Source organism: Engystomops pustulosus, chromosome 7 (genome assembly GCF_040894005.1).
Source record: "Engystomops pustulosus chromosome 7, aEngPut4.maternal, whole genome shotgun sequence".
Classification (NCBI taxonomy): Eukaryota; Metazoa; Chordata; class Amphibia; order Anura; family Leptodactylidae; genus Engystomops; species Engystomops pustulosus.
In genome coordinates this window covers 167,938,185-167,955,552 of record NC_092417.1, presented here as the reverse complement: position 1 = coordinate 167,955,552, position 17,368 = coordinate 167,938,185, and the positions used below count along the sequence as shown (strand labels likewise).

Sequence of the window (17,368 nt, the reverse complement as noted above, 5' to 3'; positions counted from 1 at the left end):
TCTCAAATTCTCTTGATTGTGGTTTTTTGAATTGGGTTGTATTTGCATTATGTGACGTCCACAAAGTTGTCCTGAAATACTCTGTGCTGCTGGGGACTCTGCTTCTTCCCGTGTGTGTTCTGCAGTCCATAACCTGCCAGCACAATCTTGATGTAAAATACTCTGTGCTGCTGTTTCTCCTATGTATCTCCCAGGCCACAGAGCAGCACTGTCCTTACTTATAAATACTCTGTGCTGCTGTGGACTTTCCTCCTCCTCCTCCTGTTGTCAATGTACAGTTACTTTCATGAGTTTAGATAAAACATGTTCTGACTCTGTATAATGATGTCATCACCGTGGAAGTATGACATCACGCAGTTGGCGCTGCTGATCTCCACTCTTGGAGAGGGATAGATTTAACGCATAGTCCAATTGCTTGGTAATATTTTACCGAAGCAGCCGGTTTTGTGTCCCTATGACAACTCTTCCTGTCACCTCCGCTCATATTTTATCATTCCAGTCACTTGATCCTGTGGTCTCGCTGTAAGCTATAATTTCATAATACATCTCTCTCCATAAAACCTCGATGATGAAGAAGCAGAACACGCGGCGGCTGCGCTACGCTGCTCACAGGCGAACGATGGGACGGCCGAGCCTCGGAGGATGCGGGAGAAGAGATCAGACGCAGAGGAGCATAAATATTAATATGGAGGAGACAACAATCGCACATCTGTCTCCTGCAGGAGGATACTGTGATATCATCCACAGCGCCTGAAATACTCTGTGCTGCTCAGTACTCTGTTACAAAGTGCAGGTCCCTCAGCAGCACAGAGTATTTCAGCACTGGAGAATAAGGGTTTCATAGTGTAAGGAGCAGTCAGCCTGTTACCTCTCTCTCCTGAAATACTCTGTGCTGCTAGAAAACCCTTTTTGTATCCTTGTACAATGAGCGCACCCACCTCTCCTGAAATCCTCTGTGCTGCTCTGGACTCCTCTCCATAATACTGCTGTGATTGAATCGGCTATAATCTGTGGTTATGCACAGGTTAAATACTCAATGAGTTTCCGGTTCTCAGTCTACACATCAATGACCCCCGCACGTGTCGCTGTCACTTAAACAGCCCTCGGCTGATGATCTTCATATTTCGGCGCACCTGCACGCTATAGCGAGTCGCTGGAGCGGATCTAAACGGGAACACCTGCTCACATGACATTCATCATTACATTCATATAACCCAATCCCTCTTATGTGCTCTGGCAACAAAGGAGTTAATGCCGATTTTCCAAGGATCCCTGAATGTGATCTGCAACTAGCGGCTCCATGGATGGGGGAACTACAAGTACCAGCATGCCAAAGAAGGCGCAGGGGAGGCCTGGTGCATATTCACACTCCCATCCTCATCCAGATGCAGCAAATCTGCTTCATGTGAACACAGTCATACACAAGTTGTACATGGCCCTGCCCTTGTGATGTCACTGCAGGTGTCTCAAGTGATGTCACTACCTTTCCAAAGAAATGAGCTCTGGTGACATCACTTTCAATACATGTAATCTACTATGACGTTGTGTTTGAGATGCGCAAGACCACTCTTACAACAAGTGTTTGTCAGGTGAGCTGCTATGACATCACTAGTGACTTTTACGCAGGTGTGTTGTGACATCACAAGTTATAGTCGGGGCAATCTGCTATGACATCATCGGTGTATGTAGGCGCACGAAACTGCTCTTATAAGTCGTGATGACCCTAAGTCACCATACGCTGACATCACATCTGTTTAACTCTAATAAGTTGCTATGACATCACTAGTGGTCAGTCTGCCAGCTGTGTAACTACAACATCACAAGTTTTAGTCCGTGTAATCTACTATGACATCACTAGTGTGTTTTAGACACGCAAAACGGCACATGCAACTCTTTCACGTTACGCTTGTGACATCACAAGTGCGTTTCCGTCAGGTAACTTGACATCATCAGTAAACTTTTTATGACGTCACTCATATTTGTGTCAGGTAACTATTGTGACATCATAAATAAGTGTTGTGCTGTGTTTCTCAAAAATACTTGTGTGATGTCATAGTAGATTACATGTACTGGAAATGTGATGTCACACCCGCATACTGCTGTCACCAGAGAAACACACTAGTGATGTCATAGTAGATTACACTGACTAAAACTTGTGATGTCACGGTAACACACGTGTCTATACACTCACCGGCCACTTTATTAGGTACACCTGTCCAACTGCTCGTTAACACTTAATTTCTAATCAGCCAATCACATGGCGGCAACTCAGTGCATTTAGGCATGTAGACATGGTCAAGACAATCTCCTGCAGTTCTCCCGAGCATCAGTATGGGGAAGAAAGGTGATTTGTGGCCTTTGAACGTGGCATGGTTGTTGGTGCCAGAAGGGCTGGTCTGAGTATTTCAGAAACTGCTGATCTACTGGGATTTTCACGCACAACCATCTCTAGGGTTTACAGAGAATGGTCCGAAAAAGAAAAAACATCCAGTGAGCGGCAGTTCTGTGGGCGGAAATGCCTTGTTGATGCCAGAGGTCAGAGGAGAATGGGCAGACTGGTTCGAGCTGATAGAAAGGCAACAGTGACTCAAATCGCCACCCGTTACAACCAAGGTAGGCAGAAGAGCATCTCTGAACGCACAGTACGTCCAACTTTGAGGCAGATGGGCTACAGCAGCAGAAGACCACACCGGGTGCCACTCCTTTCAGCTAAGAACAGGAAACTGAGGCTACAATTTGCACAAGCTCATCGAAATTGGACAGTAGAAGATTGGAAAAACGTTGCCTGGTCTGATGAGTCTCGATTTCTGCTGCGACATTCGGATGGTAGGGTCAGAATTTGGCGTCAACAACATGAAAGCATGGATCCATCCTGCCTTGTATCACCGGGTCAGGCTGGTGGTGCTGGTGTCATGGTGTGGGGAATATTTTCTTGGCACTCTTTGGGCCCCTTGGTACAACGCCACAGCCTACCTGAGTATTGTTGCTGACCATGTCCATCCCTTTATGAGCACAATGTACCCTGTAACATCTGATGGCTACTTTCAGCAGGATAATGCGCCATGTCATAAAGCTGGAATCATCTCAGACTGGTTTCTTGAACATGACAATGAGGTCACTGGACACAAATGGCCTCCACAGTCACCAGATCTCAATCCAATAGAGCATCTTTGGGATGTGGTGGAACGGGAGATTCGCATCATGGATGTGCAGCCGACAAATCTGCGGCAACTGTGTGATGCCATCATGTCAATATGGAGCAAAATCTCTGAGGAGCTTCCAGCACCTTGTTGTATCTATGCCACGAAGAATTGAGGCAGTTCTGAAGGCAAAAGGGGGTCCAACCCGTTACTAGCATGGTGTACCTAATAAAGTGGCCGGTGAGTGTAGATCACTAGTGATGTCACAGTGTTCACCAGCTTAAATTGGCCAAGTTGTTATGACATCACCAGTGTCTTTTAGCCAGGTCGGTAGTTGTGATGTCACCGTTTCTGGTGACATCACAGCTTTGACATCAGAGGTTTTAGTCCTTGTTATCTATTATGACATCAGAAGTATTTAGACACAACTCGCTGTCCAGTAACTACCAGGTTTTCTGAAACAATGTAACCATCACTTTGTATCTTTATTTACATGTCCATCCTATTCTCCAACATCCGTCCTCTGCTGCTGTGCCCCTATGACAACACTGATTGGAATGAATCTCCTTATAACATTGCTCACCCTGTGGTTCTGTGTTGTTCTTCTTTCCGGCACAGATGCAAGAACCTGACATATCCGGAACATCTGCCCCAGGTCAGCATCGCCTTCATATTCGTCAACGAGGCTCTGTCCGTCATCCTGAGGTCCATCCACTCCGCCATCGACCGGACGCCCCCTGAACTGCTCAAGGAGATCATCCTGGTGGACGACAACAGCAGTAACGGTAGGTAAAGCCCCTCTGAGGTCATAGACAATGGGAAACCTTAGGAGCTTCATCCCAGGAGCTTACAATCTAATCTCCCTCTGCCCCCACTGATCATAGTGATGTCACAGCCTGGTGGTAATAGAGGGGCTTTCTTCTAAGAGTTCCCCTTATATTGGTCCCATCACAATCACCTGATCCCACAGTAAATCCTCTTCTTCACTTATTCGGACCCCCCTTTCCTAGCAGCCCCTCGCACGAGGCGTCTTCCCCCGTCACTCGCTCCTCTCCACCCGCTGGGTCCATGATTGAGAAGTTAATTAAATTATCAATCAGGACCGGGAGCAGGCGGCAGGTGCAGAGCATCGCACCGCGCCGAATGTGACGGATTTATGTGATTGCGTTCTCTGTACTGGGGGGTGCGAGGGGTTTAACTCTCACCTTGCCAGATAATGATTTACAGTAAGATCTTAGGTTGTTTTAGGCAACGGCGGGAGGTAACAAGGGGGCCTGTACCAGCACTACCAAACCTGTCTCATTACCCTTCCTGCAAGCCTCATCATCTCATTATTCCTGATCCTACTAGGATGTGGTCCACTCTGTACAGTCAGGAGGTCCCAGCATTGTCAACAATTAATGTATCATTGAGGGTCTGTCTGCTGGGACCCCCAGTGATCCAGGGGCTGAGACTCCATAGAAATGAATAGAGCACTGAATATGTTCTGCATTCACAGAGGAACATAATGCTCCCTCTTTCTCCCAATTAGGGGGATCCCGGAGGTCAGTAAATTTACTCTGATTTTCTCTCCTGACGTGGTAGTGGGTAGTGGGGGCTGATGGATGAGTGTAACCCCCCCGTTCACTGCATATTCTCACATCACGGCTTATTGGCCCAAATCTACTAAGGGCCGTGCGCCAGTTTTCCCTCGGACTTTGCCTGTTCTTTTCTGTGCAAACTGCTTGTACAAGTATTTAAGAAATGTCTGAGACTCCTCTCTGGCGCCCCCTGCATTATACACAGGCAAACACACTTTTAGTGCAGTTTGCACTACTTTTAGTAAATGTGCCCCAATGTTCCTGGAATTGTTGCCCCTCCTTACGCTTTCAGTGTTACAAGTGTGAGCAGCTATTATAGTGGGAATCATTATCCTATCATTATGACTGTATAGGGGGCTACAGGGGGTACACAGAGAACGCAGCAAGGACGATGAGTAGCCGGTTATCTGTAGCCGCACTGACAATCCTGCTAATTTTTTTTTCTGCTCCTTTTTGAATCTTTTTCCTTGCACTCTACTACTTTGTGTCCCCCTTCTACCTTGTCCTGCCTCCCACCTGTTACCATGCCCTGCGCTCTTTCCCGCTGTGCCCTCCTAGAACCCTCTACCCTTTCTGTGTCCCTTTAATTTTCCTGTGCCCTTCGGCCCCTGTAACTTTCTTGCACCCCTTGATGTTGGACATATATACGATGAGCTGTGTGATGCTTTGCAGTGTAGTTTTGGCTCTTGGCTGGTGCCCAGGCTCGCTGTCAGGTCTGCGCTGTGTTGCTGGTGCTGCACCTCTGTGCGGTGCAGTTTCGGCTCTTGGCTGGTGCTCAGGCTCGCTGTCAGCTTTGCTCTGGTGCCGGGGCTGCACCTCTGTGCGGTGCAGTTTCGGCTCTTGGCTGGTGCTCAGGCTCGCTGTCAGCTTTGCTCTGGTGCCGGGGCTGCACCTCTGTGCGGTGCAGTTTCGGCTCTTGGCTGGTGCCCAGGCTCGCTGTCGGCTCTGTGCTCTGGTGCCGGGGTTGCACCTCTGTGCAGTGTAGTTTTGGCTCTTGGCTGGTGCCCAGGCTCGCTGTCAGCTCCGCTGTGGTGCCTGGGCTGCTCCTCTGTGCGGTGCAGTTTCGGCTCTTGGCTGGTGCCCAGGCTCGCTGTCAGCTCCGCTGTGGTGCCTGGGCTGCTCCTCTGTGCGGTGCAGTTTCGGCTCTTGGCTGGTGCCCAGGCTCGCTGTCAGCTCCGCTGTGGTGCCTGGGCTGCTCCTCTGTGCGGTGCAGTTTCGGCTCTTGGCTGGCGCCCAGGCTCGCTGTCATTTCTGCGCTCTGGTGCCGGGGCTGCACCTCTGTGCGGTGCAGTTTCGGCTCTTGGCTGGTGCCCAGGCTCGCTGTCAGCTCCGCTGTGGTGCCTGGGCTGCTCCTCTGTGCGGTGCAGTTTCGGCTCTTGGCTGGCGCCCAGGCTCGCTGTCATTTCTGCGCTCTGGTGCCGGGGCTGCACCTCTGTGCGGTGCAGTTTTGGCTCTTGGCTGGCACCCAGGCTCGCTGTCATTTCTGCGCTCTGGTGCCGGGGCTGCAGCTCTGTGCGGTGCAGTTTTGGCTCTTGGCTGGCACCCAGGCTCGGTGTCAGCTTCGCTGTGCCGGGGCTGCACCTCTGTGGATATAATTTTGCTGATGAGAACAATATTCTCTGTTGTTGATAAATTGTTTTTATTTTCCAACAAACTTTGTGGAATAAGATGTGCGCACGGAGGGCAGAAGAGTGACTAATGCTGGAGTGTAAGGGTCCCATAATCTGGCAGCTCTCGCCCGAAGTCCTGAAAATTCAGGAATACTTTCACTATCATAAAAAAATTTATATTTTTATTTGTCTAGAACGTTCTCCATCTTTCTCCGTCTGCATTAATTGCGTCCAGGCACCGCTGGCGACGCTGGTGGAGACTTGTGACTTCATCTGGACCAATTAACAATGACAAGGAACAAGCCGACTCGTCATCATACGGGTTTAATGAGAGTCCGGGGCATCGCCTGTCACCAGCGCCTCATGTATCCGAAACATCAGTAGTAACAATTAAAGAAAAATAATCTCCGCTCCTTGCATGCAGCCAGTGATGGGTATTGGAGATATGTGTAATCATGCCTTTGTGTATGATGTTAGTAGCAGCAGGACTATGAAATCTGTATGAAGATTCCAGGATTGTAGCTTGTGGAGGCCATGTCCTTACACTGCTCTAAGCTCTCTGCAGCCAGTTGTAGGTATTTGTCCCTGGAGAGATGTGTAATTATACCTCGTTGTAAGTTATTAGTGGCAACAGGACTGTGAAATATGGATTTATATATCAGGATTGTACTGGGGGCATGTCTTCACACTGCTGTTCTCTGTGCTACCTGCAGCCAGTGATGGGTATTATCTCTGGAGAGATATGTAATTACACGTTTGTGTATATTCTTAGTAGCAGCAGGACTGTGAAATTCAGATTTCAGGATTGTAACTTCTTGATATATTTATTTGCTCACACTGCTCTGGGTGCTCTCTGCAGCCAGTTTAGGTATTGTCCCTGGAGAGATGTGTAATCCTACCTCTGTGTATGTTGCTAGTAGTGGCTGTACTGTGTAATATGGATTAAGCTTCCAAAGCTTCTGACGTTATGTCCTCACACTGCAGTGCTCTCAGCTCTCAGCAGAGGGGTGGGGTTGTAGAGCAGATCATTGCAGTAAGTAATGGCTGTAATACTAGCTTTTACTAGGAGCAGTGAAAGGAGAAGCTCTTTGCAGAGCGCTAAGAGCACGGCAGTGTAACTCACCAAATAGAGGATGACCTACCTGGAAGCCTCCATATCCCTGTGTGTCATCTGACCGGAGCTCTTCATAAAACTCCATATCCTCTTTCATGAATGTGTCCAATGATTCCAGACCAGATCCAATGCTTTTAGAATTCCACACGATTTCCATCAAGATTGGAAACGCTCAATTTCCTCCTCACACCTCAAAATCCCTCATCAAGGAAATTTAGATACACATAGGGGCACATTTACTTACCCGGCCGACGGAGTTCACGAAATACGGAGTGTCCGACTCCAATGCACTGTGCCGCGATTCACTAAGAACGTGCGCCCGATATCCTGCATGTGTCGCTTCCCCGCTCAGGTCCACAGGAGTTCACCTTTTTTCTTCCTGGTGCATGTAAGTGCATTGTCTTGCGACACAACTTGAATATTAAATCCCGCGCTCAGTCCGAATCAGAGGGATCGTCAGATGGCACACCCCCCCCACCCACGATTTCCGCCACATGAAAGCAGCTGCGCCAAAATCCGGCCGTGTGCGACACCTTCCCCGTCTAAATAGCTGTCCCAGCCGCGCAATCCTGAAAATTTCTAAAGGCCGACCAAAGCACGATTCGCGGGCCCCTTAGTAAATAAGCCCCATAATGTCCAATAAGTATGTGTGAGTATTTGATCTCTACAAGACAGCAAGCAGAGATCTTGAAAATGGTGAAGAGCAGAACATATTCTACAATGATACGATTATACGCGACAGAGCAGTAGCGGCCGCCGCGGGCCCTTGTGCCGCCTGCAGTGCGGATAATTCCGTTACACGACTTACAGTCCCACGTACAGAGGATTACAGGGTCGGGGGTCGGGTTCCTGCACGGCCCATCGCCTCCCGATACCAGCGGCGCCTGCGGCTCCTCCCTGTAGTTCGCTCCTTGCGCTATTCCCACACTATGCATGAACATGGCAGCTCAGCGCCCGCAATATGAATTGGCAAATTAATCTGCTAGAAAATTGGATTTTCAGCTCCGGAGTAAAATTGTTTGTTTTTTAAGAAAACCAACAGCGATTTGTCTCCGAGTGTCACAGCGAGTGCCGGAGAGGAAGCGTCCTGTGTGACGGCGAGGATTACCGCCCGCTGCGCAATATTCACAGAAGTAATAACTCCGCCGCGGTGACCGGCCCTCAACTGTGACACCACATCAAATCTGACGATAACAAGAACCTGATTTGTTGTCAATACAGCAGCGATATAAGAGGAGGAGCCGATATCATCACATCTTATTACACTCCAGCAGTGATATAAGAGGAGGAGCCGATATCATCACATCTTATTACACTCCAGCAGTGATATAAGAGGAGGAGCCGATATCATCACATCTTATTACACTCCAGCAGTGATATAAGAGGAGGAGCTGATATCATCACATCTTATTACACTCCAGCAGTGATATAAGAGGAGCCGATATCATCACATCTTATTACACTCCAGCAGCGATATAAGAGGAGGAGCCGATATCATCACATCTTATTACACTCCAGCAGTGATATAAGAGGAGCCGATATCATCACATCTTATAACACTCCAGCAGTGATATAAGAGGAGGAGCCGATATCATCACATCTTATTACACTCCAGCAGTGATATAAGAGGAGGAGCCGATATCATCACATCTTATTACACTCCAGCAGTGATATAAGAGGAGGAGCCGATATCATCACATCTTATTACACTCCAGCAGTGATATAAGAGGAGGAGCCGATATCATCACATCTTATTACACTCCAGCAGTGATATAAGAGGAGCCGATATCATCACATCTTATTACACTCCAGCAGTGATATAAGAGGAGCCGATATCATCACATCTTATTACACTCCAGCAGTGATATAAGAGGAGCCGATATCATCACATCTTATTACACTCCAGCAGTGATATAAGAGGAGGAGCCGATATCATCACATCTTATTACACTCCAGCAGTGATATAAGAGGAGGAGCCGATATCATCACATCTTATTACACTCCAGCAGTGATATAAGAGGAGGAGCTGATATCATCACATCTTATTACACTCCAGCAGTGATATAAGAGGAGCCGATATCATCACATCTTATTACACTCCAGCAGCGATATAAGAGGAGGAGCCGATATCATCACATCTTATTACACTCCAGCAGTGATATAAGAGGAGCCGATATCATCACATCTTATAACACTCCAGCAGTGATATAAGAGGAGGAGCCGATATCATCACATCTTATTACACTCCAGCAGTGATATAAGAGGAGGAGCCGATATCATCACATCTTATTACACTCCAGCAGTGATATAAGAGGAGGAGCCGATATCATCACATCTTATTACACTCCAGCAGTGATATAAGAGGAGGAGCCGATATCATCACATCTTATTACACTCCAGCAGTGATATAAGAGGAGCCGATATCATCACATCTTATTACACTCCAGCAGTGATATAAGAGGAGCCGATATCATCACATCTTATTACACTCCAGCAGTGATATAAGAGGAGCTGATATCATCACATCTTATTACACTCCAGCAGTGATATAAGAGGAGGAGCCGATATCATCACATCTTATTACACTCCAGCAGTGATATAAGAGGAGCCGATATCATCACATCTTATTACACTCCAGCAGTGATATAAGAGGAGGAGCCGATATCATCACATCTTATTACACTCCAGCAGTGATATAAGAGGAGGAGCTGATATCATCACATCTTATTACACTCCAGCAGTGATATAAGAGGAGGAGCCGATATCATGACATCTTATTACACTCCAGCAGTGATATAAGAGGAGGAGCTGATATCATCACATCTTATTACACTCCAGCAGTGATATAAGAGGAGGAGCCGATATCATCACATCTTATTACACTCCAGCAGTGATATAAGAGGAGGAGCCGATATCATCACATCTTATTACACTCCAGCAGTGATATAAGAGGAGGAGCCGATATCATCACATCTTATTACACTCCAGCAGTGATATAAGAGGAGCCGATATCATCACATCTTATTACACTCCAGCAGTGATATAAGAGGAGGAGCCGATATCATCACATCTTATTACACTCCAGCAGTGATATAAGAGGAGGAGCTGATATCATCACATCTTATTACACTCCAGCAGTGATATAAGAGGAGGAGCCGATATCATGACATCTTATTACACTCCAGCAGTGATATATGAGGAGCCGATATATCACTGCTGGAGTGTAATAAGATGTGATGATAAGAGGAGGAGATGATATCATCACATCTTATTACACTCCAGCAGTGATATAAGAGGAGCTGATATCATCACATCTTATTACACTCCAGCAGTGATATAAGAAGAGGAGCCGATATCATCACATCTTATTACACTCCAGCAGTGATATAAGAGGAGGAGCCGATATCATCACATCTTATTACACTCCAGCAGTGATATAAGAGGAGGAGCCGATATCATCACACCTTATTACACTCCAGCAGTGATGTAAGAGGAGGAGCCGATATCATCACATCTTATTACACTCCAGCAGTGATATAAGAGGAGGAGCCGATATCATCACATCTTATTACACTCCAGCAGTGATATAAGAGGAGCCGGTATCATCACATCTTATTACACTCCAGCAGTGATATAAGAGGAGGAGCCGATATCATCACATCTTATTACACTCCAGCAGTGATATAAGAGGAGCCGATATCATCACATCTTATTACACTCCAGCAGTGATATAAGAGGAGGAGCTGATATCATCACATCTTATTACACTCCAGCAGTGATATAAGAGGAGGAGCCGATATCATCACATCTTATTACACTCCAGCAGTGATATAAGAGGAGGGGCCGATATCATCACATCTTATTACACTCCAGCAGTGATATAAGAGGAGCCGATATCATCACATCTTATTACACTCCAGCAGTGATATAAGAGGAGGAGCCGATATCATCACATCTTATTACACTCCAGCAGTGATATAAGAGGAGCGGCCGATATCATCACATCTTATTACACTCCAGCAGTGATATAAGAAGAGGAGCCGATATCATCACATCTTATTACACTCCAGCAGTGATATAAGAGGAGGAGCCGATATCATCCCATCTTATTACACTCCAGCAGTGATATAAGAGGAGCGGCCGATATCATCACATCTTATTACACTCCAGCAGTGATATAAGAGGAGGAGCCGATATCATCACATCTTATTACACTCCAGCAGTGATATAAGAGGAGCGGCCGATATCATCCCATCTTATTGCACTCCAGCAGTGATGTAAGAGGAGCCGCCGATATCATCACATCTTATTACACTCCAGCAGTGATATAAGAGGAGCGGCCGATATCATCCCATCTTATTGCACTCCAGCAGTGATGTAAGAGGAGCCGCCGATATCATCACATCTTATTACACTCCAGCAGTGATATAAGAGGAGGAGCCGATATCATCACATCTTATTACACTCCAGCAGTGATATAAGAGGAGGAGCCAATATCATCACATGTTATTACACTCCAGCAGTGATATAAGAGGAGCCGGTATCATCACATCTTATTACACTCCAGCAGTGATATAAGAGGAGGAGCCGATATCATGACATCTTATTACACTCCAGCAGTGATATAAGAGGAGGAGCCGATATCATCACATCTTATTACACTCCAGCAGTGATATAAGAGGAGGAGCCGATATCATCACATCTTATTACACTCCAGCAGTGATATAAGAGGAGCCGATATCATCACATCTTATTGCACTCCAGCAGTGATATAAGAGGAGGAGCCGATATCATGACATCTTATTACACTCCAGCAGTGATATAAGAGGAGCCGATATCATCACATCTTATTACACTCCAGCAGTGATATAAGAGGAGCTGATATCATCACATCTTATTACACTCCAGCAGTGATATAAGAGGAGGAGCCGATATCATCACATCTTATTACACTCCAGCAGTGATATAAGAGGAGGAGCCGATATCATCACATCTTATTACACTCCAGCAGTGATATAAGAGGAGGAGCCGATATCATCACATCTTATTACACTCCAGCAGTGATATAAGAGGAGCCGATATCATCACATCTTATTACACTCCAGCAGTGATATAAGAGGAGCCAATATCATCACATCTTATTACACTCCAGCAGTGATATAAGAGGAGCCGATATCATCACATCTTATTACACTCCAGCAGTGATATAAGAGGAGCTGATATCATCACATCTTATTACACTCCAGCAGTGATATAAGAGGAGCGGCTGATATCATCACATCTTATTACACTCCAGCAGTGATATAAGAGGAGGAGCCGATATCATCACATCTTATTACACTCCAGCAGTGATATAAGAGGAGCGGCCGATATCATCACATCTTATTACACTCCAGCAGTGATATAAGAGGAGGAGCCGATATCATCACATCTTATTACACTCCAGCAGTGATATAAGAGGAGCGGCCAATATCATCACATCTTATTACACTCCAGCAGTGATATAAGAGGAGGAGCCGATATCATCACATCTTATTACACTCCAGCAGTGATATAAGAGGAGGAGCCGATATCATCACATCTTATTACACTCCAGCAGTGATATAAGAGGAGCCGATATCATCACATCTTATTACACTCCAGCAGTGATATAAGAGGAGGAGCCGATATCATCACATCTTATTACACTCCAGCAGTGATATAAGAGGAGCCGGTATCATCACATCTTATTACACTCCAGCAGTGATATAAGAGGAGGAGCCGATATCATCCCATCTTATTACACTCCAGCAGTGATATAAGAGGACCGGCCGATATCATCACATCTTTTTACACTCCAGCAGTGATATAAGAGGAGCCGATATCATCACATCTTATTACACTCCAGCAGTGATATAAGAGGAGCCGATATCATCACATCTTATTACACTCCAGCAGTGATATAAGAGGAGCGGCCAATATCATCACATCTTATTACACTCCAGCAGTGATATAAGAGGAGCCGATATCATCACATCTTATTACACTCCAGCAGTGATATAAGAGGAGGAGCCGATATCATCCCATCTTATTACACTCCAGCAGTGATATAAGAGGAGCCGATATCATCCCATCTTATTACACTCCAGCAGTGATATAAGAGGAGGAGCTGATATCATCACATCTTATTACACTCCAGCAGTGATATAAGAGGAGGAGCAGATATCATCACATCTTATTACACTCCAGCAGTGATATAAGAGGAGCGGCTGATATCATCACATCTTATTACACTCCAGCAGTGATATAAGAGGAGGAGCCGATATCATCACATCTTATTACACTCCAGCAGTGATATAAGAGGAGCCGATATCATCACATCTTATTACACTCCAGCAGTGATATAAGAGGAGCCGATATCATCACATCTTATTACACTCCAGCAGTGATATAAGAGGAGCCGATATCATCACATCTTATTACACTCCAGCAGTGATATAAGAGGAGCGGCCAATATCATCACATCTTATTACACTCCAGCAGTGATATAAGAGGAGGAGCCGATATCATCCCATCTTATTACACTCCAGCAGTGATATAAGAGGAGGAGCCGATATCATCACATCTTATTACACTCCAGCAGTGATATAAGAGGAGCCGATATCATCACATCTTATTACACTCCAGCAGTGATATAAGAGGAGCGGCCGATATCATCCCATCTTATTACACTCCAGCAGTGATATAAGAGGAGGAGCCGATATCATCACATCTTATTACACTCCAGCAGTGATATAAGAGGATTATTGGCCATGGTTGCTGCTGTGCTGGTTGTGCTGTGGCTTGGGATCTCGCTGAAGTTTTGGAGCACTTGTATCCTTGTAAATTGAGTTGATGGTTTCAGAGTTGATGTGAGTTGTGTGTGTTCCACCATCTGCTTCCCGCCGCCCTGTGCTCCGATCGTGACTTCCTGATTAAAGCCGGACAGACTCTGAGGGAGCAGGAGCTGAGCAGATGTCAGCAGCAGCCGGCGATCGCTGTGATGTCTCGTCGCTCGCTGTCGTCTCCTGGCAGGAGGAACCTCCAACAGTTTGATCAGAACAGTCTGAAGACTTGACATTCAAACCCTCTGCGAGCCGAGTGCAAGGCATGCTGGGAGACAGCTGTAGCATCCGGAGCACTTCTCTCTGTGTTAGTGTGATTGTCACCCAGCTTTTCCAGACCACTGAAGAGTAAACTTGGCAAAACGTAATCTAGATTGGTTATTAGGGCAGGGCTGTGTCAATGTAAGACCTGGAAACTTCACCATTCTGGACTCTAGGTAAGCTGAGTGACGGTACTTGAGGGACCCAGCTTTCCAAGATACTGAGTTATCAAGCAGGAGGTGCAAATGCAAAACTTATCATTCTACTAACATTCCCAAATTTTCCATTTGTGGGAAAGCTGGATGTTTAACCCTTCTGAGGGAGGTTTGGGCAGAAATATTGGTTATTGCTTAGATTTTCAATATTCTTGTGTAGTAATCTGTGCAGAGGGCGGCAATCGTTACTGAATGACAGGGAAGCCATTGTGCATGCTATTGTCACCCAGCTTTTCCAGATACAGATTGTGGAGATGATTTGCGGGAGTGGGTGATGAGTACAGGATTGGTCTCCTTGGAGCTTCTTCTCCGCTGATTGTCTATGTCTCCCTCATTATGGCTGAGCGCCGGCGCGGCTTTTGTTGCTGCAGGTTCAGATCTAATTGGCTTTGTTCAACGAGAATCAAGGAAATTTTCCAGGAGCAAAAACAATTAAGAATCAGGCGGCGGATTGTAACGGAGCGTTCTGTACACAGAATTAATGCCGATCCACAGAATCAATCAGGGGAGGGAGTGAGGATGGGAGAAAGGGAGGAGAGAAGGGAGAGTGGAAGAATTAAGGAAGAGTGAAAGGGAAGTAGGAAGGAAGGATAAGGGGAGCAACAAAGTGCAGAAATAAGGGAGAGAGAATGTTAGGAAGGAAGTGCGAAATTGCAGAAGGATAGCGGGAAGTGCCAAATGGGGGAAGAAGGAAGGTAGGAAGTACAAAAGGGAAGATGGAAGGTAGGAACTGCGAAAAAGGAAGGATGGCAGGAAGTGCGAAAGGGAAGGAGGAGGATGGCAGGAAGTGCGAAAGGGAAGGAGGAGGATGGCAGGAAGTGCGAAAGGAAAGGAGGATGGCAGGAAGCGCGAAAGGGAAGGAGGAGGATGGCAGGAAGTGCGAAAGGGAAGGAGGAGGATGGCAGGAAGTGCGAAAGGGAAGGAGGATGGCAGGAAGTGCAAAAGGGAAGGAGGAGGATGGCAGGAAGTGCGAAAGGGAAGGAGGATGGCAGGAAGTGCAAAAGGGAAGGAGGGACGTAGGAAGTAGTGTGAAGTGTGAAAATGGAAGAAGTAAGGCAGTGCGAAAAGAAAGGAAAACTTTAGGGAGCAAAGAAGTGCAGAAGGTAGATACAAATGGAAGAAAGGAAGCAAGAATGAAAAAATGATATGACAAAAAAGGAGAGCTAGAAGAGAGTAAAGAAGTGTAGCAGGGAGGAGTGAAAGGGAGAAAAGTTAAAGTGAGCTAAAAAGTGCAGAATGAAGAGAGAAAAGAAGGATGAAAGGCAGAGAGGAAGAAAGGAAAATTAAGAAATGGAGGATCTAAGAAATAAAGGAAGACTAGAAGGGAGCAAAGAAAAGCAGAAAGGACTGAAGAAAATGAAAGGTGGAAAGGAGGAAGGATAACCTAGCAAAGAAGTGCAGAGGGGAGGGAGAAAGGAAGGATGGAAGAATAGAAAGGAAGTGAAATTGAATTAAGCCGGTGGAGTGGAAGGGCGAAGAAGGGAAAGACGTGATGAAAGAATTGATGGTGAAAAGAAAGGAGGCAAATATGCAAAAGGGATGAAGGAATGTAAAGAGGAAAACAACTAAAGGTTGAAACAGTGGACATAAGGAGGAATTTAACAGGAGAATGAAAGAAAAAACGGGAAAGTAGGAGTGTAAGTGTGATTAGGAATTATTAGAAGGGATGAACAGGGAATAATAATGGAATGGAATGAAGGAAGGAAGAAAAGATGGAGGGATAAAAGAATAAATGGAAGGCCCCTCCTGTGCACTGGGGAGACAGGTCCGGCTGCTGAGCGTCCTCTCCGGCCATTATTCCTGGTTTATCAGTCCGAGGAGTCGGGCGCCGGGTGCAGGTCTGTTGCTCTGCTGGATTATCGGATTCTTACTGAATATGTAGATCTGTAACTCGGAGTCTGAGCTGGAAAGTTCCCGCACCTCGGGGATAGAATCATCCGGAATGATAATATTTTGAGGCGGTAATATCATTATCTCATCCTGTGCCGTAAATTATCTGCGCCGGGGAAAGGTTCATTTCTGAGAATTTTGCAGCCGTGATCTTAGAAGCCATTAATGAGACGCGGCGTAATGAGGTTTCTGCCGCTTCTACTTTGTTCTATTACTTTCTAACCAAAAAAATCCCGAATAAGATGAAACGACTTATTTTCACTGCGGCGACTTCATGGGCGGACGGAAACTTTGCATTTAGACGACATTTTACCAGGTTATTGTCTCCAGCGCCGTCTCCGAGTCATTGAATCCGTCCTATGTAAATGAGCAAAGCCCACAGAATGGAAATTATTACTAATGTGCAGATTGTGTATTGTATGAAGAGCAGGAGGGTTACACAACTATACAAGGGGACAGATAATGTTCTGAGAGGCAAAGTTTATTCTTTAGACTTAAAAGCAGAACTCCACCAGCATCCCCTGCTTGTTCTGTGTTATTACATCCTGTATTATACTCCAGAGCTGCAATCACTATTCTGCTGCAGCAGAATAGTGAGTGCAGCTCTGGGGTATAATACAGGATGTAACTCAGGATCAGTACAGGATAAGTAATGTCATGTATGTACACAGTGACTGCACCAGCAGCAGAATAGT

General features: G+C 46.1%; 1 protein-coding gene across 3 annotated transcripts in view; it reads left to right on the top strand.

Annotated features, from left to right (window-relative positions):
• Window positions 1-17,368, top strand: part of GALNT18 (polypeptide N-acetylgalactosaminyltransferase 18) — a 147,164-nt gene that overhangs the window by 104,066 nt on the left and 25,730 nt on the right. For all 3 annotated transcript variants that reach the window (XM_072118855.1, XM_072118853.1, XM_072118856.1), the window contains exon 3: window positions 3,759-3,925. In XM_072118855.1, coding sequence (XP_071974956.1) covers window positions 3,759-3,925 — 167 coding nt within the window. The remainder of the gene's footprint in view (window positions 1-3,758; window positions 3,926-17,368) is intronic.